Source organism: Falco naumanni, chromosome 5 (genome assembly GCF_017639655.2).
Source record: "Falco naumanni isolate bFalNau1 chromosome 5, bFalNau1.pat, whole genome shotgun sequence".
Lineage (NCBI taxonomy): Eukaryota > Metazoa > Chordata > Aves > Falconiformes > Falconidae > Falco > Falco naumanni.
In genome coordinates, this window is record NC_054058.1 from 33,920,055 (window position 1) to 33,941,706 (window position 21,652).

The 21,652-nt window shown below is 43.2% G+C and overlaps 1 protein-coding gene across 12 annotated transcripts in view; it reads right to left on the reverse strand.

The window, feature by feature from the left end:
• The window catches only part of RBFOX2 (RNA binding fox-1 homolog 2), a 174,434-nt gene that overhangs the window by 43,911 nt on the left and 108,871 nt on the right, over window positions 1-21,652 (reverse strand). For all 12 annotated transcript variants that reach the window (XM_040594622.1, XM_040594624.1, XM_040594621.1 and 9 more), the window contains 2 exons: window positions 17,710-17,934; window positions 6,997-7,143 (listed from right to left, as the gene is read on the reverse strand). In XM_040594622.1, the coding sequence (XP_040450556.1) occupies window positions 6,997-7,143; window positions 17,710-17,934 (372 nt within the window). The remainder of the gene's footprint in view (window positions 1-6,996; window positions 7,144-17,709; window positions 17,935-21,652) is intronic.

Below are 21,652 nucleotides of genomic sequence, written 5' to 3' on the forward strand. Positions count from 1 at the left end.
CTGGCAAACAGACTTAAAATTCTACCAAATTCTTAGTTGAGGAAGCACTTAGTCTAGCTTGTTATTGCTTTAGCCTCAAACTATATGCTCATGGAGGTGTTTTGCACTCTTGACACCATAATGAAGTTGGATGAGAAATTATATCTGCTGAGATATTTTAGGAAGTGCAAAGTGCCAAAATGTTACCCCAGAGGGCAAGATCTGAAGGATACATGAGCTTCCAAAAATATCTGAGCTCCCAGAGCTGTGTTTCTTGGGTCATACAAAGCAGTGGTCTACCACAAACATACACTACCAAGAACCTCGCAGTAGACATATGAATTATGCTTAGAGAATGAAAAGGATCATGTTACCTCCATTAAAATCCAATTTTTTTTTTAAAAAAAATGTAATTTCGACACCTCTAATAAACGAAGTTATTAATAACTTCATTAACTGAAAGTTACTAAATGTGACAAAATGGTCACCTTTTATACAAACCAGCCATACTTTATTACTGCTGTAGCTGATAATGCGTAAAAACCCTTTATCAGCTGGGCTGATTATGTTCTCCACCAGAAGCATTTAACAGCCTTCAATTAGTAGTCATATAGTGAGCATGTTTTAAAGAAGGCAGTAGCTTCCTCTGAAGCCAGAGCCTGAGAGAATGCACACCCTATACTGTGCTATCCCACCTTCATCTGCAATTGTCATCAATATAGTCCTTATTTTTATGTTACGCTATCTCCTTTATTAAAAATAGTTGAAGATTCTTGAGCAAAGAGCATTTCATCATGGTAAATCCTGAGAAACATCAATTCTTACTCCTCATACTGTTGCTCTCATAACGGATAGTGCACTGACACCCATATGAACTACCAAAATTATCCACTTTGCTTGTTTTTGTGGGAGCAATTCACGATTCAGCTTGAGGACAGATGGATTTACCTCCTGCAGGCACTCAAACCCAACCTCCACCTTCTTCAGGAGACTCTGAAGTTCATCTGACACTGAAGTCCCAAAACTGACCAAAGTATTCCAGCCAATTTTATACTGGGAGGAAAGCTGCTTCTTGAAGCCTAAGAGAGAAGGACTGAAGCTATCAGCCATGAGGTGCAAGTACAGACACTACCACAGCACCAAGCCGAAAGGGCTGGAAAGATCCCGAGGGAAACAGTAAAAAGGCAGGGGACAGCCCACCAGCAGTTAAAGAGAAGACCATTACCATCATGTCAAAGTCCTTAGACACACTAGGCCAAAGAATGTCCCTCAGAAGCTGGATAGTAAGACTTTGAAAAGAGTTCCTAACTTGTTTTCAACACTGATGGCAACTCCTCCACTCCCTGGTAAGTTGTTTCATTGCATTAAATTAGTCTAAATTACTAAGAATTTTTCTCTCATTTCAAGGTTAATTGTGTTAAATCCTAGCTTCCAACTGGAAAATCTTATTATGACTATAAACAAGACCTAACCCCCTTATTAGCAAGTATCAACCATGCATAAGCACCTGTACAGAACAGACTTGTCATCTCCCAACCTCTCGAAGAAGCTGAGTACATCACATACCCAACATCTTACATGGCTAAAAAGCCACTCATCTTCCAAGCCCTAGATTATTATTTTTTTGGTCCTAAACTGATCTCAGAACTGAACAAAATTAGGCAGCCACTGACTTTTCAACTTCAAACATGAGCACAATCACATCCCTCCTGCAGTCCAATACCCACTTTTGAGTTGCTGAAGCAACTATCTTCAATGATCACTGGAGTACTCCCCTAAATCAGTGTTTTCCAAAGAAAACTCTCCATCCTACAAGCACAGCCTGGTTCCCACATATTCAGTACTCTGCACTGAGCTGCATCGAACACTTTTTTGTTGGATTTGTCATCAGTTAACCAGGCGTTTCAAGTAATTCTCTAACAGTAACCTTATCTTTCTGTTTCCTCCTCCTCCTCAAATAGTTTTTTAACCGTAAACCTTACTGTCAAGATTTTAATAGTACTGTCTCCATGGGTTGATGCAGATACTGAACAGGACTGCAACTGAAACAGATCCCTGGGGAAACTGACACTGACATCTCCCCAACATACTACTTTCTATTAGCTAGCATTGAAGACTTTTTTAATCCCTCTAATGTGTGCTATGTTTGAGGTAAATATTCTTTTTCTTGAAAATCAACATTGGTCACTTGGACAAATTCAATTGGTTGAGCAATGTTCAACTATTATCAGCATTGCTTTGTACAATCTTGTCAAAATGCAGACAGATAATGTCTTGTCTAAGATAATATACGTCTTACAAAGTCATTCTGAATAGATATTAAACCATTTCTTCATATTCTAATTTTTTAAAAACTATCCTAAATTCTTTTTACCTTAAGGATCAACATACGGATAGATAGTTCGTAGCTCTTTGGGTCATCCCCTTCAATTTTTTCAATAGTGAAACCTGGTGGGCTGCGTTCCAGCCTTCTGCAACTCCCCTAGCTTACAAGAACTGGCTAAAAATTAATATTAATGAATAAAAGAGCTCCTTGCTTTGGCTATTATCTTTGGATGTACCTTATCTAGATCTACTGTTTTTTAAATATTAGCAAACACTGTCTCAACCTCCTTTGTTATACAGAAAACCAGATATGGTACAAATATCTCCTCTTAAATCATAAACACAGCAAGTTTGTGGGTTTTGGTTGGTTTTTCTGTTTGGTTTTTGTTTGTTTTGGTTTAGTTTGCAGGGTTTTTTCAAGAGAGAACACAACTATTCCGAATTTTGTATTGTACCTACACCTAGACCCTTTCTGTTTGCATATAAAAAAAATATATGCGTCCTCCTCTGAACCTGCATCACCAATATCTCCATGATTAGCACAGTTCCTTTCTCACCTGCTTCATTTAAGTTTGCAATTATATTTGCTGCCATTTATTTCCTCCTCCTCCTCTTCTTCCCCGTTTAATGTACAGAATGCTTGAGGTTTTATTAACACCGTTTCATCAACTGTGGAATCATGCCTTTTTGGCTATCAGTATGATTTTGTTGAATACTTTAGTTTCCAGTAACACTTCCCTTTTACAGGTACCTTCCCAGACAGTTATCCTGCCAATTGTTTAAACTCAAAGAAACAGACTCTTCTAAAGCTCCTTATATTACTGCCTGATGCCATATTCTGTTTGCGCAAAGCAAATACAGACAAATAACAATCACTGGTACCTAGGCAACCGTGGGATTTCAGGTCAGCTATTAACTCTTCTTTATCTGCTAGAACAAGGTCAACTATTGATTTATTCCACAGTGGGTGCAGAGCTGTGTGCATTAAAAAATGACCTATTCCTTCTAGAAGCTTTCTGGAAGTCTTTTTACTGGTATCATGAAATGTCAAGTAAATATTACCTGTTTTAAACAGCCTATTTTATTTGCCTCCCTATAAGAAGCATATACATAAGGAAATGTTTGTTCCATTCCTGAGGATATCTCGGGGATCTGTTGGAAACACACAGTAGGCAAGAGATGGTTTGAAACTCAATTTGAATTTGTCAGGAAATCCTTATGTCTGCAGCTCTCTCAAACTATGAAGGTTTAGAAAGCATTATGTAATATCCATTTAATCACACATGGGACAACATGTCTGAAGACCACCTCTGCTCAAATCTGGATGAAAGCATTAGCTAACGTTCTGTGCCCCAGGACTGGGCTGACCTCTCACATGCTGTTCCATCCTCAGGGGACTTCTTTACTCCCTCCCTAGCATCACATTTATTTCTTCCTCCATGGCTTTGCTGTCTACCCAATTCCTCTCTTTGTACAGTAGCTTGAGAAAATCACTCCAGGCAAGGATTTTGAGTCTCTCAGATATGACGTTGAGGAGATGTGACCTGACATACAGAAGGGAGAGGGAGAAGATGGGGGTTACAGGCTAGCCACAGCTGAAGACTCAGACAACCACGAGTCCCCTGTAGGAGAAAGGGTAGGTTTCAAGTGAGTCACCCAAGGGAAAGCATCTTGATCCTGAAAAAGAAATAGGAGCAAGGAGGATTCAGAGAGAAACGTGCTCCTGCTTGAGGCTCTGAGCATGCTGAGAGAAGCAGCACTGAGAGAAAAACAGATGTGCAAGAACCATTGATTATTTCCTTGGCAAAGTAGCAAAGTTTTCTATTACAGGAAAATGGCACATGGGAGGTTTTTGTGCTCCAAAAGATGAATACTCTTCTAGTAGGCATACCTCTCAGCAAACACAAGGCCAGGTGAACTAGCAAAAGGTTTTATAGGCAATATGTCATTTACTCCACTTAAAAATCACATCACTATGCTAGAACTTCAGATTATGTTTAGGGAGAAAAAAAAAACAACCAACAAACAAATAACGAATAACTTGAGGAACAACCAGAAACTAACTCATATAGCATATCTCCACACCCCTTCTATGTACAAATGGCACTATATGGGCACAAAAAAGGATAGAAAACTTTAATGCAAGCAGTTAGGCTTCATTTTCCACAAGTCAATTCTCAGGCCAGCAGTTCATTCAAATTGCCTGGGTCTCCCCATCGGCAAAGCAGAGGTGAGAGTCACCAGGACAGCGATGTTCTTGTCACTTCCGTATCATACACGTCCCCCACACCAGGAGCACAGGGAGGAACAGCATCAAGGTGAAAGAGTGTGGAAGGGGCCAGGTGTCAAGGCAAGCACCGGTCCCACGGGAAGGGGCAGAAACAACGTGGAACAATTTACGTAAGCGATGCAGCTCCCAGGAGAGGGCAGCAGCAGTAGCACAGAGCAGGACGTGCTAAATACAGATTGTAGCAGGTGGTCCAAGAACTGGCTGTGATTTCAGCAACCAGTTTCTCCAAACCGGATGGAACTGCCTACTGCACAGCCCTGCAACAGCAAAAAGCAAGCTAAAAAACACAAAAGCAGAACAGGCGACCGAGAAGATTCAGCAATCACAGATTGCCAGGAGATGAGTTTCATGCTGAAAATACACCCACAGATGTCAAGAGTGTGACAATCTAACGTATGAACAATGCAGAAGCAAACCCAGGCTTCTTGCAACAGAATCACAGAATCTTAATTTTACCTGGAACCTACTTCCAGAGGTCATTTAGTGCAACCCCTGCTCAAAGCAGGTCTATAGAGCTTCTGATTGGCCAGGCTGTGTCCAGTCAAGTCAAATACCTTCAAGGATGGAGGTTTCACAACCTCTCTGGGCAGCACGTTCCACTATTTAACTACCCTCATAGAAAAAAAAAAAAATCCTGATACCTAATAGAAATTTCTCATGTTCTAACTTGGGTTTGTTGTCTCTCATCTCATCATTACACACAACCACAAAGAATCTGGCTACATCATCTCCATATCCTCTGATTAGTTAGTTGCAGACAACAAAAATATCCCCCCTCTGCCTCCTCTTTTCGAAGCTGAATAGGCCCAGCCTTCAGACTCCGCTCACATGCCACATTGTCCACTCCCCTGACAACCTTAGTGGTGCCCCCCGGGGGCCTGCTCCAGTGTTTCACTTGGATGAAGTGTACTTCTTGTACTGGGGAGCCCACACTCCACACAGTATTACAGATGCAGTCCAACAACTGTTGAAGGAAAGGATCACTTCCCCGAGCCTGCTGGCTACTCACTCACACAGACCAGCGTGCAGTTGGTTGCCTTTGCTGCGAGGGCACGCTGCTGCTTGTGTTCAATTTGTTGTCCATCAGGACCCCCAGATTTTTTACTGTAGAGCATCTTCCTAGACAACTGGCCCCCAGCCTGTAATGCTTCAGGGGTTATTCCCTCCCACATGGAAGGCTTGAAACTTACTCTTTTTGAGTACTTTAAGATTCCTATCCGCCCATTTGCAGCCCTGCCTTCCTGCATTTTGGCCACTGCTCCCCATTTGGTCTCAGCCACAAAATAGCTTCTTATGGACAGAAAAAGCTTCATGAACAAGGAGCAAAAATCTCTCACAATATATAGCAACTGGGACTCTTGTTGAAGACCATCACTGAAATTTTTATCATTCCTGCACATTTTGCTTACTTTATACTGTCCAAGCTATGAACAGGTAAGCCAAATTCTTCTCTCATTTATAGCAGCCTAAGATTGAAGTCATTTGACACATTTAAAATACTGTAACACTACTCTATACATGAGAGTGTGTATATGCATGCATACACACTGACACAGATGGCAGTTTGGACCAAGGTATACACTCAAAGCCTAAGATGGCAAAAGGAACTTTAGCTGCGGTCCCTCCTGACTTGAGTCCGCTGCACTGCATCTTAAACAGGCAGCAACTGTTAACTTCCTAAGTAGTAAGAAATACTAGCATATGATTTATATCAACAAGTGAAATATTCCTGATGATGATGACATATAGATAACTTCACCTGAAGGTAAGGTTGCGAAGCATCTAGCTCATTTATCTGTGTTCACATGGAATGAGTCACCTATACTCAAGTGAACAAACTCTTCCTCAAAGACCTTATAAAGCGAATGACGAACAGCGTACAAAGATTAGCTAAGACAAACTATTTGGTCAAAAGAAACAGAATGTGTATCATACACAATGTAAAATACCATCTGACTTGCACTAGCTTTTCCACGTGCAATTGCTAGTTGGCCAATTCCTTGCAGCAATTTTTCATCACCGAAGTGGATCATGAGGAAAGACATAAATATTTCAACAAGTTTCTAAGCAACTGAAAAACAGTGCTTTGCAAGGGATATATTAAATCAATGTTTAAATCTAGTCTCTACTGGGAAATAATGTGAAGTTTCATTTTGGTTTTTTTTTTTCCAAATCAATTGTTAGGTTACACTGAACGTCTTGATATGAACAGTTACAGTTTTCATGTGTATTTACCAGCCGAGGTAAACGCTACCAACTGTCTTAAGTCCTGCAAATATTTCACAGCATGCTGACTAAATTGAGGGGGAAGGGCTTTTTGTTCACATGAATATACCAGCACCACATGTCCCGCCTGTGGGGAGGGAGAATCTGCCATGCCTTAAAAGGCACTGATAACTTACCCCAAACATCTGCCGAAGGTCAGGATCTCGAAAGCGGAAGGGAATGTTAGACACATGAAGTCGTTTTGGAGTGGATTTGCTCTCAGTATTCTCACTGCTCTGTGTCTGTGATTGCTGTCCATCTGTCTGTGCCCCTCCTTCTGTCTGCTGAAATCAGAAAAACAAAAGTGTGTGCATGGATACCACACAAATTCCTTTCACATGCTTTGTGCATCCCTTTTTAGGTATTAGTACTACACCTGCAATCTAGCACTTGACAATTATTTTGATAAAGCTAGTAATGCTTAATAATTGATCTGTTGTTCTTCCCCTCCTTTTCCATGAGTAAACAGTAATGAGATCTCAGCCTCCCTCCCCTCATATCACCTTTTTAGCTTAGTAGATTTGCCTTTGGTTTTCTTAAATTGCTTCTCTCTCTTCACCTGTTCTTCCTCACTTCAGCTGCCACCATATGAAAGCTCTAATGAAGAGGCGGATCTTTCATATCCTGAAGCCAGGAGGTTGTACCACCACTCCAATCTCATGTGGCAGGATGTTCATGAAATCATCAAAATCCCACAGCTGAAGTGGCAGCTCTTCACTGGGCCAATACCAGAAATGCATCCCCAGGCAAAACGGCATCTGCTCTGTCAAGCTCCTCTCAGACAAACATTACCCCAAAAGAAGTTCTATAATTAAATGGTAAAATCCATATACGAACAGCTTACGGATGTCTTTAATTAGCCTTTCTCCTACATGGAAAGGTCAGACCAGGGACAGGAAACAGTCATTACCACCACAGGATTTATAAAAACTCCAGGTGTTACTTTCTGCTACCAATTCCGCAGCTAAAACGAGGGTATTTGTTCCATCGTTTCCAAGCACTGACTGGTACAGCAAAGCCAGATAAAGGGGTGGGCCAGGGGTGCTTGTGCACAGAAAAAGTACAGCAAGAAGGCAGAGGAATAATGGAGACCAGTGTGCCAGAGGAGAGGCCTAACATCCCCGTGGAGATGATGGGCAGAAAAGAAAGGAACAGAACCTCAGCCACTTGTGTTTGGCTTATGCTAAGGACTGGTGAAATCTGAGCACAGCATCAAATATAAAGGCAAGACCCCTGTGCAAAATGGCTTCATGAGAAAGTGGTATTTTTCATACTTTACTCAGAAATATGACCTCAAAACCACAGAACTACAGAACAAAGTAGACTATAATTTGGTTGAGAGTATTGCTCTGTCCCTTTCCAAGAGCAAACACTGACAGGCTGAGGTATTCAAAGAGCACCCACCCACCCAGTCTCTTGCTGCTTACCTCAGCCTCCTAGGAATCATGCTTTGACCACCTGTGTGGCGCACTTTGAAGTGTCACTTCATTTCTTTAGATACCAACCTGACTACTTATTTAACCCATCAAGTGAAAAGAAGTTCTACGAGAAAGCACGGACCATGTAATCGTCAGGGCCAGCCTTTAGGCACCTTTAAGAATACATGCAGGCCTTAAAAATAAAGGTTTAAGAGTAAAATTGGTTGGTTTTATTCTGTTTTGGGGTTTGTTGTTGGTTGCTTTGGGGTTTTTTTAATCCCTCCCTGTTTTTTCATACACAGTTTATATACCAAAGAAAAAAAGAAATCTCAGGGGAGCTGCCCACACTGATGCCCCAGCCACTGATTGGACTTGCTAGACCGCTCTGCATCTCATTCAATACACAACAGTTCACGGATATTTGGAAAGCAGCACCTCTTCACAGATAATGTTGCCAGTTTAGTCTAAGAGAGCTTCTGGCCAGAAATGTCTCTTACGGACATGACCTTGAACTTGCACATTGCTTGCTCTTGTCTCAGTGCTTTAGAACCAAACAGTTAGCACTGGGATCTTGTCACGCTGAGTGAAGCGGTGGCAGCTTTCAATTTTATTTTAGTAGGGCTGCACCACCAGCACAAAATGTGTTTGATCTGGTCAATATAAATTAAGCTGTGGTAGGAAGAATGAAGATTCTTCCTTCATAGAGATACTGCCCTGCAAGTACCTCTACTTTCCAGAGCTGTGCAAGTCTCAGGAGAAGCCTAGCAGGAATAAGCATTTTTATTTGGCTAAAACTCATCCATCCCTCAAACATCAAATTTTCATGAACCACCTCAGAAACCTCCATTTTATCGTATCTAAAAAGCTGCCTCCTCCTCTCCAAGCTCCCTTCTTCTCCTACCCTCACCCCTATGACAAAAAGCATCTCCAAATGTACAGAGAGTGCACCCTAGGGGAAGAATCAATGCAGCTGGCTTGTGATTAAATCACACCATGCTATCTGGTAGTTTATTTTTATGACTCCATCAAAGTCCTTTGCTCCTCAGGGCAAATCTGTCCAAGAAGGACAAGACATAGGGAGTAGCCTATCCATCACCACTGTACACAACACCTGTGAGTGCTGCAAAATAACTCCCTAAAATCATCAACACTTCTGCTAAAAGGGATCTCTACAATCCATTTTGGAGCCCTGCTGGTGTAATTTGTCAAATACAATGTTTTCTATGGCTATGCATGGAATTGGCAAGCGAGCAAACACCCACGCACACAGGTGCAACCTCAAACATACACACTAGTGCATCTTCTGCAGTGTGAATGAGGAAAGGCACAGACTCTGAACAGTGATGACAAAAATGTTTTAGTCTTTAAATTCAAATACAGGTTGCACAGGACTGGATCTGCAGCTTCCACAGGGGCGGAAGCCAGGGAGGTCGTTTGCACTCCTCTCCCATCCATTCGTTTGCAGGCAGAGGGCAGAACTCCTTTCTTACCAAGGGTGCGATGCATCATGTACAGTGGCCTGCTCAAAAACACTCACAGCTGTTTCTGCATATGGCAGACTGCTGCTGCCACACAGGAGTCATTTTGTAACACGTGAGATGTGTACAGTAAGACAAACGCTTCAAAGATGAGAAATAATAGAAGGAATATGGGATCTCAGTCCACTCTCACCCTTTTGACTACATAAGAGTCCCCAAATGCTTTTCAGACTTTCACATACCCTTATTTTTCAGCAGTAGTTTAACATTAAATACCTTTTTTCTCTGGATACTGTAGCTCCCTCATTTCTATTGTCCATGGCCCTAAGGTAAGATTTGAACTTTCAGCTACTATAACATTAGCTCAATACATCTGTCTACTGCCACACATTCAGCTACAACATAAATGAAAGAAATAGTCTCCTCAGATCTTGCTTGCTTTTTTTTTTTTTTTCCTTTCCCCTTTTATAGTTATTCCTTGCCTTAATTCATTAGGAAAGAGATGAAAGGAAGGGCCTGGAGCCTGTTCTCAGGCAGCACATAATGGAGACTGGCAACAGTGCTACCCTGACCAAGCCAGATGATAAAAGCCTGCATTTCACCGAGTGCCCACTCTCCACCCTCACTCCTTCCCCACACCAAGTTTCAGCTCCTTCCTCCTGGCCTCATGTCAACACTTCACAGCAAAAAGCCAGCCCTCTCCCTTTGCTACAGGCGGCAATTCAGCTCAGAAGGGAGCTAATACATGTTCCCTAGGACTTAATACTTGTCATCAGGCAACACAGAGACATGCTGCGGCAAAGATACCACGTTTAGAAGCAGTATTGGATCCACCTCACCTCCTCAGCATAGTCTGCATAACATATACTTATGCAGGAGATAATGTCATTCATGCCTGCACATGCAAGCTTTGAGCTCTGTTCAAGGTCACCGAGAAATGCATCAGAGCTCAGGACACGTGCACTATGTGATTCACTTTTAACTATTTGCTGCCTGTGCCCCCCATGCCGGGTCCTCCCTTACACCCACCAGCAGCAAGGAAACCGTAAGCAAGAAGTCAACTGCAAAGAGAAGCATGGATGTATACATGTGCATGTATGCATGTAAAAGGGGAGAAGGACAGCTGGTAACACAAGGGTGTTCTGAAAGGTCTGGGGACAGCTCTACAATCATCTTCCCACCTCCAGACTAGCTTCCTGTCCTAAAGCAGCTGGTGAACAAGTAAAGCTAAGGATTTCTCCTTGGAGGGAGGGAGACAGGGGCTCCAGTGCCACCTGAGCTCCAAGCAGGTCTCCATCTGGATGGCCAGACAGGATGGCCAGGCAGAGGGCTACCTTCCTGACGAGCCAAACACTAATGTGACAGGTCACCACAGAGACTATTAATACCCAGCACATTCTGTTTCCATCTCCCACTTGCTTCTAGAACTGGAACTGCTTCAGGTCCAAGTTATAGAAAAGCAAAAAACATCCCCCCATGTCCTCTCCTCCAGGAAGCAGTCAGTCCAGAATGTTGTGAATCATAATGAGGAGGTTAAGAGTCATAAATCATTGCAAACAAAATATTTACAAAATACAAACTGTAACCAATAACTATATTTAACAGGAGACTTGGGTGGCTTACAAAATGTGGGAGACAGACCACGCTCGCTCCACTGCTTCTAGATCAGTCTTGGTTTGGAAAAAAAAAAAAAAAAAAAGGAAAGAAAAAGACCTTGTTTGTTGTCAATCAAGAGCTTGAGGAACTGTGTAGAGGCAAGGACTGAAAGCTATGACTGGCAGAAGGCAATCTTCCTACCACAAAAGGAGAGTGCAGATGTGGGAAGATCTCTGCAACTTCTAGTGAAGAACCCAAGTCAAAACAGCCTGCCAACCACCAATAACAGACATCCACTAAGCAGGTTCCATGGAAAAATGAATGAAGAATCAGGCACTAGACACAACACCCCTCTCCTGCCCCACCAGAGTCTACCAGAGTAGGACTAAGATCCTACAAATCCAAGAGTAAAGAGCACAGGAACCTCTGCTGCTTAAACAACATTTGTTTAGTAGACAGAAGACCACAGGCCTAATAATCACCTTTCAACAGTAGTAAATATAGTTTCAGAGCTCTATCCATACACTTATTTTTCAGAGATACCAGCAGTGTTATAGCGCAAAAAAAAAAAAAAAAAAAAAAAAAAAAAAAAAAAAAAAACCAAAAACACAACTTGGGCTACACTACAGGCACAATTCACAATGTGCCCAAGCCCTTCATATGCCAAAAACCAGACAAAAAAACCTGCTAAGGATGTACCAAATAACTTCTACTAGGGCTTTTAACTATTTTCAATATAGTCAGATTAATCTAGTGCGTATTTTTTCTGATTGCTGGTTACCAGTTTTCAGACATACTGAAGCTTAAGTCATTTTGTTCACTTTCCTCACTAAATGAGGATAGAACCACCTGAAGTCAGAACACAAACCAAACATATGAAAGCACATAGGAAGCTTTGCTACCTACCCTGCACAGCAAAGACATCTCTGATGTGTCAGGTAACGTTTTGCATGTAGCGATATTTATAATTGTTTTCCTGAGCAGTATTTTTTCACAGGATTCTTTGGTGGGTTTTTTACTTCCCCCCCCCCCCCCCCCCCCTTTTTTTCTTTCAGTAAAGTGGTGAAATGAAGCCCCCTGAAGGGCCTGCTCTTCTGGGCAAAACGTCAAACCCTTTGTGAGCAGTTCTAGCTCATTCCTCCAAATACAGGGATGCCCTGACATGGTGAAGGAGGCAGCAAGACTTCCCAATCTAGTGGTCACCCCTGGACTGCTCCATTGACAGTGGCAGAACAACAGCCACACAGTGACAAACAAATCCATCCAATACACTATCTTCTTTCTGACAGCAGCCAAATCTGTGGCATCTGTGGAAGAACATATGAACAGGGAAAATGTTCCATGATTTTTCTCTAGCACAGCCTCCAGCAAACTTAGCCAGTTCATGTCTCGACTTCCACAGCATCCTGTGGACAAGAGTTCCAACGCTAAAATCTTCATTTTGTGGAAAAAAACAAGAAACAAAAACTTTTTTTCCCATACATGGCACCCAATTATTTCCCCGAGTGCATCCTAGTAAATGAAAATGGGAAAGTTCCCTATTTTATTTCCCATACCATTCAATATTCTATGTACTCATCATATGCCTTCATTCCTGTCAGGTCTTTTCTTAAGTGAAGATTTCATTTCTTCTCATAAAGAACCTGCTACATCCCTTTCATCACCACTATTAGCCTTCCCTGTGCTACTTCTGCGTATGTCTCAAAGGTTACAGCAGATCTAGAAGCACCACAGCTGTATACTCTAACATAATGACATTTGTTGATTTATTTCCTATTTCTCTTTCAAAATCATTTTTAAATCTGCCTCACTAGACAAGTCTACAAGTGCTGACAATAATCTGCCTCATACTCAAAATCATAAAATAATCTGTTTCATACTCAAAGCAAATTCCCGATGTTAAATGTCAGTTTGCTACCTCAAGACAGCAATTTCCAGGCTGAGGTGGCCAATCAGCAGCTAGCTACTTACTTGAAACTAGCTCTTCCTTGTGTTTACCTGCTCAGCAGTATCAAAAGATAAGTGAGGATATTCATTAAACATATTCCTCACCTGAAACACTTCACACGAACAATTGCTTTAATTACTGAAGTGATGAAAAATAATTACAGAGAAAAATTCTGCAATCTCAGACTATGCAAAAAATATCTAAGGGGAAGTCGTCATTATAACGTCACCCATGTGTTACAAAAGTCAGTTGAGGAACCCTTGGTGCTGTTGGCTCCCTTCTTTCCAAACCCTCGCTGGATGTGTGGGGCACAGCCAGATTATCGAGCAGCTTCCCTACTCGCTTCTGAACACAACACATAAGGGTTCCCCACCACAGAAGCATCTTCTTTAAGAAATCAGAAAGGCAATATCCCTTTGTGGTATAGCAGATCAGCTGAATATGTTTCAGTACAGCTCATCCAGAGGCCAAGACACATGATGCTCTGTAATTAAATAATGCTTTATATTGGTTCATTGACAACATAACACCAAGGCGACAGCACCTGCCATTTTCACGCAAAGTAATTTACATAAACTTATTCCTCTACTTCCATACCTCCAGCTGCATTCCATAATTTATACAGACACACAAATTCTTCCCTCTGACATTAACAAGAGAAATGAGTTGAATAATCAGCTCAGAGTATTAAAGTTCATTGCATTTACTATCAAGCAAGCTTTTTTAGTTCAGCGGATGATTAATCTTCCCTCTGCAGGTAGAGTACCAGGAGATGCAGAGAACTGACAGTTGCTCTCGGCTTCTGGCCATGCACTCCATACGCTTACCTTGCAACAACAGCATTTGCTGGATCCTTCCAAGAGCTGCTCTAATTCATTAACCCAGCAAAAGAACTGGACAGCCTTCTGCCAGGTCACTGAATTAAAGTAGCTCATGTTAAGGAATGCCAGAGCCAGTAAACAGGAGCGGGAGTTAGTGCTTGGAGCCAGAGCTCTCCTTTCTGACAGCAGCGAAATCTTCTGATCAGATCAGCTGCCAGAGGTATTGCAGCCTAATTAGCATCTCCACTTGCAGCTATCTGTGCTGGGTGTCTCCATTAGGGATAAGAGCACTAATGTAAACCAAGAAGGGGGAAGGGGAAAGAAACCAGGCGACCCAGCACCATAAAAAGTGAAATGCAGAGCGTCAACAGTTTAAGAGACAGGCTACAACAGGCAGACCAAGTAGGCCAAATATGGTCTGGTACCTCAGCCTATTTTTAATCCAGGTCTTTCAGCTGTGCTTTGGGACAGTATCAAAGAGAAAGGACAGATGCTTGGAGATGAAGGCTGGGAGACCCACATGCCAGGCAAGAAACAAAGCCCCGCAGATGAGACTTGATCCAAAAATAAAAAAAGATTCCAAAATATTAAGCTCTTTGTAATACACCACCTATTGTGCCAATTTCTTTTCCATGCCCTTGCTTTGAGAGCTTTGAATGCTTTCCACTACACTCAGACTTCTAGAACCAAGCTCATCCTTAGCTGATGACACCAACTAGTCATTCCCCTTTGCTCAGGGCTTTTAGACTGCATAGGAAGGCATGGACTTTGACTTCAGGTTTTGGGGTTTTTTTTTGGTTTGGTTTTGGTTTTTTTACTTAAGTTCACTGCTGATGTTTGACCTCAGGCTTCCAGACCAATGTCTACAAACACAGACACCACCATTAATCCCAAATCATTCAATCTGACTCGTCTACCACAATCTGCCAAGATTTTATGAAAAGATGCTCCCACTCAATGTGTTAGGGATCCTGTATTAGACCCCATTACATTGCTGCATAACATCTTTCTTACCAACCAGATAACCAGATTCTCTGTTACTTCTGCAGTTATCCTAAAGGCTACCAGCCTAAGCACACCTTTCATACCTCTCTGTCCTCCCAACTGGACCAAGAACAGGCCTTGCTCTTAAAAGCAAGGAGAGACCTTATCCGTCTGACTGAAGGAATTCCTCAACCATCCCACGGGAGCACAGGCTTCGAGTCAGCAGCTAAAAAATCCACCGGCTGTTCGGTCTGGAGTATCACCTTCACACACGTGATGGCAGCTGCACTTGTCAGTCACATAATGGGAGGGAAGGATCATACATCACCTGCGATGACTTTTTGCTCTATTAAAGTTGTTTGAGCAAGACAACAAAACAGTGAAAGGAAAAGATGCCTTAAAGCGTAACAGTCTAGTCCACATGGACTGAACATGTGTATCAAACAAGCAATACCAGCGTGTGATGGACAAGATGCTTGACATTTCACCTTGAACAACTACAGCTAATAACAGACCCATTCTGCTGTATTTTAATAGCATGCTTGAGCCAGAGTAACTACTGAGTCTTCTTCCTTCCCCTAGTTCCTACACCATTAATCAGTACACTGAGAAGAAAAAAAAAGTTACAAGCAATTACATCCCAAGGCAGCCCACAGAATCAAAATAACTTCATACAGAAGAAGTCCTAGACAGAAAGACAAAGGGAGTCAGAAAATCCAAGACCTGCGCCTGTGAAAGTCTGGCATGCGAAAGGCCCTTGGCCGAGGTGCCTTCCCCCTCCCCCTGGATTTCTTCATGTGCCACCATCTGGATCCTCTGGGTTTGATCATCCCAACCATAGCAGCAGCAGCAACTTGCTCATCTGCGCCCTTACCCTCTCCCAGCAAGCTGCGGTCTGCAAAGCCTGACTCTGCATGCTCAGCTCGCACATCTTTAACCATGTCAAATGGTCAGGCCAGACATGCCCACCTGTTCCCAACAGCCAGTACAAGCCTTAGGTGTTATCCAGCCTGTTTCTCAGATAACCCCTGCCAGCCAGGCTCCCTCTGCAGCTTCCTGGCAACACTGCTGCCTCCCAGCAGTCTCCCAGCAACGCTCCCTCCGGCACAGATGGGCTCCCAGTCCCTCCCCACAAGCTAGCCAGCCTCCTCGCATGCTGTGGGCTCCAAGGAGCCGGCATTAGTTGACAAAACACAGAGCCTGGCCCTGCAGCACCACAGGGATGGCTCCTAATATGGAAGAAGAGCAGGAGGGCTGGCAAAAGTTTACATCCAAGGACAAGGCTTACATCGGTTCCATTAAAAAGGAACACTCTTAAGCTCTGGGCAAGGATGGAAACAGCTAAAATACACGGGGAAAATCACTGCCCTGTTTTATTTCCCATTTCCAGCTTTCCCAACAAACCAACAGTTCTCAAGATAGCTGTTTGCTGGAGACTGGCAACCCAGATCTTATGGGTTGGAACGACACTGGACGATCTTGCACTAAAATGACAACTCTCATTTCTGCACACCGCACCAGCTGTAGGTTTTATTCCCAGCCTGATCCCCTCATCTACATTTGTGTTTGCCAAGTAAGGCACCTGAAGTTCCTTTTACAGACTTATTAATGTACTTTACAGGGTCTGTAGTCTTTTTCTTCTTCAAGATGCTGAAGTTGTGGTGCTCCCAACATGAACTCAAAGATATCTTACGAAAGTCGTAACCGGTGGTGTCAACCATGCAGCCACTGCCCACTGCAGAAAAAGCAGAGGCACACACTGGGAACCATACACACTCAAGCTGGCACTATCAGTTCTTCCAATCGTTGGCAGTGAATTCAGTCAGTACTTAGAGGGGGGGAAAAATAATCTCTATGAGCCAAACACCCAACTACAAGTAAAACTGAAAGCATTAACAGATTAAATCCGCCCCTGAGCAACGAAGGCTCTCACCATAAGGCTCTTTATTAGGAAGTTAAGTCTTAACAAGTGGCTTAAGGGGTGGATAAAGCTTTTCCTGGGATAATCTGCCAGCATGTTGCCCAGTGCCAATCCCAGGCCATAAGAAGAAGAAAGTAAAAAAATATAAGAAGGTAAAAATCTTTGTTTGGCAAATGGATGTCCAGTAGTTGACAGGTCCTCTCCTATCTTTGCCCCACGATGCTCCCTACCATCTTTAGAAAGTCAAAGAAAAGTATTTTTCTACTCTGCTAGCTTCCTGAAAACAAAACCACATTGGGATTACACCTACAATGCATGCACTCACCTTAATCCTTTGCACTGTCAACCTTCTAGAATTTGTCTCCATCACATTCATTTGAACTGCCCACCAATTAACACAAAGTAATTAACACTTTTGTAAAGAACTGCCCTGGGACAATGCCACCACGATCCCAAGTGCTACTGCTCTTTGCAGACACCAATACATGAGGGGAACAAGCACAAGGGGAAAGACAGGAACCTAGTAATAGAAGGTCAAAAGCTACTATTTGCTTATAATTCTTTCCTTTTCAAGTCCACTGCAGATTTGCTGCATACTTAAGAAACAGACAGCAATCCAATCAATGGCTGCTTTTCCCCAAAGCACTTTGCTGCTCTTCTGGCTCTGCACCCTTCTGCACTTACTGCAAGAGATCCGTTCTGCGTGCTGGCCGTGTTCGTGCTCTGCTCTCCATGCGGTTGCGTGCTTCCGTAGAGCGTCAGATTGTGCTCGCTGGTCTGGCCTGCATAGTCCTGAGTGTGTGGCACCCCATACTCTGTGGGAATCCCGTTCTGTGGGGGTGGCGGAAATGGGATTGTGGTGAATGGCTGCACCATTGCATCAGGAGTTGCTGCTGGCTCCTGGTTACCCTAAAGAAAACAAAAAGGAGAAAACAGCTTTATACTACAGAAGACAGATCAAAACATCGGCCTGAGAAATGATATACAAGCACACACGTGTTCATGTGAAAATCCCACCCACCACCACCGTAATACTGCACAGTCTTCTATTCTCTTTGCTATCAAGAGGAGCGTGCCTCACGCCTCTGAGCCATGACACTGTTTTCTTCATCTTTTTTGGGCAACATTCTGACTACCAGATGGTATACAGAGAATGAATTATGAGGCTTGCAAACTGCATACCCCTGTAATTGCACACAAGGCTTTATGCACAGTAAGGCATTATTTTAGAAGGCAGAAGAGGCACTGAAACATTAGAACGGAGAAGGAACCAAAGGTAGAAGAGCAGGGTTCTTTAATATCCCTTAAAGTATCATATCTGGGTCTACCTCTTCCAGCCTGACCCTCACGGCTCTGCACACAAGCACACACGTTGTTGGTTCAGAGCGCACTTCTCTGCTGTGTTAGAAGTAACAGAAAAGAAGTACGCTTTTTAAAACCCACCTGTGCAGCAGCCCCCTCCCATGCTCTGGCAGCACTGTGTACAGAGCATGGGTGCAGGCATCAGTTGCTGGAATATCCCAATTGCTTCTTTCTAGCTGTACAGAAGGCACCGAGGAGCTGTGAGGAACCGAGCTGAGACCACAAGCCTGGAGCACACTCACTCTCTCCCAGTCTTGAGCATCACTACCATCACACAAGGCATTAATTACCCACTCCCCCCTAAGCTTAGGGCGTCCCACAGGACCTCAGTGCTAGGACAGTGGACATTTTAGCAGTTTTTAGCACTGCCTTAGATGTAGTTGACACCAACCAGATGACTCAGAAACAGGCAACTGGCTAGGCAAAAGATATCCCCAAAAGACAATAAAAATGCTACCCCACCACGTCTGAAAACCACCAGAAGCAAACACAAAAGGATGCAAACCTGCATGGATCTCACCAAGGGGGAAGCAGGGAGCTGCATTCAGCCACCTGGGGCAAAGGAGAACAGCCTTGACATTGAAACCCAACCCTGGGAAGACCAGGCTGCTGCACTGCTCCTACTGCTTCCACCACCGCAGCAGAAAAAAAAAAAAAATCCACAGAAAAGATTTATGATAGGAGGGCTGTTTGATTTATGTGTGTGTCAACAGACTAATCCTGATTTTAAATTTTGGCTGCTGTTCCAGCCCTGGGTCCTCCCCCACAAAGCCTGGGGGTGCTCGAGCCTGTTCTGACACCAGCATGCTTAAATCAATGGAGTCAAAGTGAAGCAGACCTTATCCCACGGATAGGAAAGGCAGAGTGGGAATTATCAAGTAGCCTTTCAGCAGAGAGTGTGCAGGGGCTGACGGACCTCCAGTGAAGCTGGACAAACCTTTCAGTCCCTTTATCAGCCTACCTGCAGCGTTCCCTTCTGGGCGAAGGAAACAATGATAAATGCAGCGCACCTCCAGCCAGCACCAGGTCATTCAGACGCTGGCTGAATCCCAAATCTGCTCTGACATTGGGTCTAGCTGGTCTGCCTCCCCTGGGGCCACGTGGCCACATGCTCCCGCAGCTGGGGAGAAGGAGAGGGAAGGGCATTCAATACCACTTAGCGGAGCTGAACTGCAGCCTTGGCCCGTGCTGAACGATGGACAGTTTCATTAACTAAAATCCAGCCACTGCAAAGCCTTGCTGCCTGCAGAAACACAAAACTCCGCGCCCTTATCTGAGAAAGAAAACCAGGCAAGCATGCCAGCCACAGCCAGTGCTCGGTTCCTCGCTCGCACTCCCCCAAGCAGCTGCAGCCCCGCATCGCATGCCAGCAAGCTCTGCGGAGGTTTCTCACACACAGCACATTTTCTGAAATCCGGGGGGTGGGGGGTGGGGTCGAGTCCCCCCAAAAAGGAGGGAAGCTCCAGCAGTCTTCCATTTCTGCTCACTCATTGCCATTCTCAGCTTCAAAGCAAGAAGCTTCTGACTCAACCTAAGCCATCATCAAGATCTGCAGGGTGATTTTCACAAATGGGAGGGAGGAGAGGCTGAATGATGGCTATCCCACCGCAAACCAGGTATCAGCGGCCCCGTTGCTCACGTACTGTGATTATTTATCCTGTCACAACAGCTCCACTCTGTCCACTTACTGTCTCCTTTTCAAGCTCTTTTGCTTACAATATTTCAATATATCCAATTGTCTATGTGTTTCCATACAAGCCACATTGTCTGCCGCTTCCTTGTGTTTAAAATAGGAGCTAAAATGAAACTTACTTATTTTTAAGTTTCAAAAATTGGTAGGGTAATGCCAAGAAAGATACAGTAGCAGAAACTATTTCCAGTTTTCTCAGAACAAGCTAGATTTATAAGCTGGTAGTACCCAGGATAGGAGGAAGAGAATGCTAATTAGCTACAAACAAAACCTATTCTGCCATCCTCTCAACAGAGCAGGGCTGCTCCCCAAAGGACACACTCCAGTGTTTTGTTTAATCTCTCTTAGACTACTTAAAATGCTAGCCCACAAACCTTATATAATGTTATTTCCAATATTTTCACCCCTCAGTTAATACTGTTCCTTCCAGTTTAAATGCATTTCAACCTTTTAAATATTTTCTCTCCCTTCTTCAATTATCTACAAATGTTTGAAAGATGAAAAATGTTCTCTCTTCTGTTGCTTGTGGCATTTTGATAATACATACTTATTTTGAGCTTAATCACACCTTGCAAGCCAAAATAACCCGGTAACTTTATTACTTCTGGGATTTCTTGGGCAGAATGAAATGCTGTTAATACCACTGTCACACACACACATCCCCCAATCACACTAATGTGCAAAACCCGTATCTTTTGTTACAAATGTATCCTTACTTTAATGTCTCAGGTTATCTGTAGATCTATCACCATTATGCTTGTCCAGGTTTCATCATCTCATGGATTATCTATATCAAATTATTTTTCTCTTGATATCATTACGTACAAGTTTCCCATTTGATTTTTTTTCGTAATTTTAATTTCCTTTGATGCTTTAGAATTACTTTTTTTCCTGTTTCCACTAGTGTCTACAGAAAAGGACTCCCGATGAGATCTCTGCAGGTTTCACGACGTATCGATAGCCTCCAAACCCAGAGGAGATTCTACTACTTCTGTTATTCTACCAAATTTCAACATTTACACAACACTTCATATTTGCAAGAACTAACAGAGCAAAAAAACCCCCAAATCCATTTATCTTCAAACATTGAACCTGAACTCCTTTCCCTACTTCTAACCCACCAGGGAAAATCCTGCAGAGGCACTGCTTTTCCCACTTCTCAGGAAGGTACAAAAAGCATGGAGAAACTCCCAAACTTCCTGGTGAAGGTACATACGTAGGAAGAAAGACTCAGCTGAAAGTATTTGCTACCCAATCTTGACAACATACCTCACAGCACTGCTAGTCCTGTCTGTTTTAGCTCAATAAGTTATCTTAAACATTTACCCAAATACAACAACAGAGATGGGTATGTCCAAGAGTGGTCACCATCCCCAAACACACACAAGGAAACCATAACAGGACCAGGAAAGCCCAGCTGCAGCTCCCCACAAAAACTACTGCTGTCTTTGACTTGTGTGATGGCATGAAATAAATCTTCAGTGTCTGTCTGCTCCTGAACATTGGTTATCTCAGCCACAATGCATCGTAGCTGGCCGTCTCCAGGAGAGGAGCTTGAGGGACATTTGGCTGCAG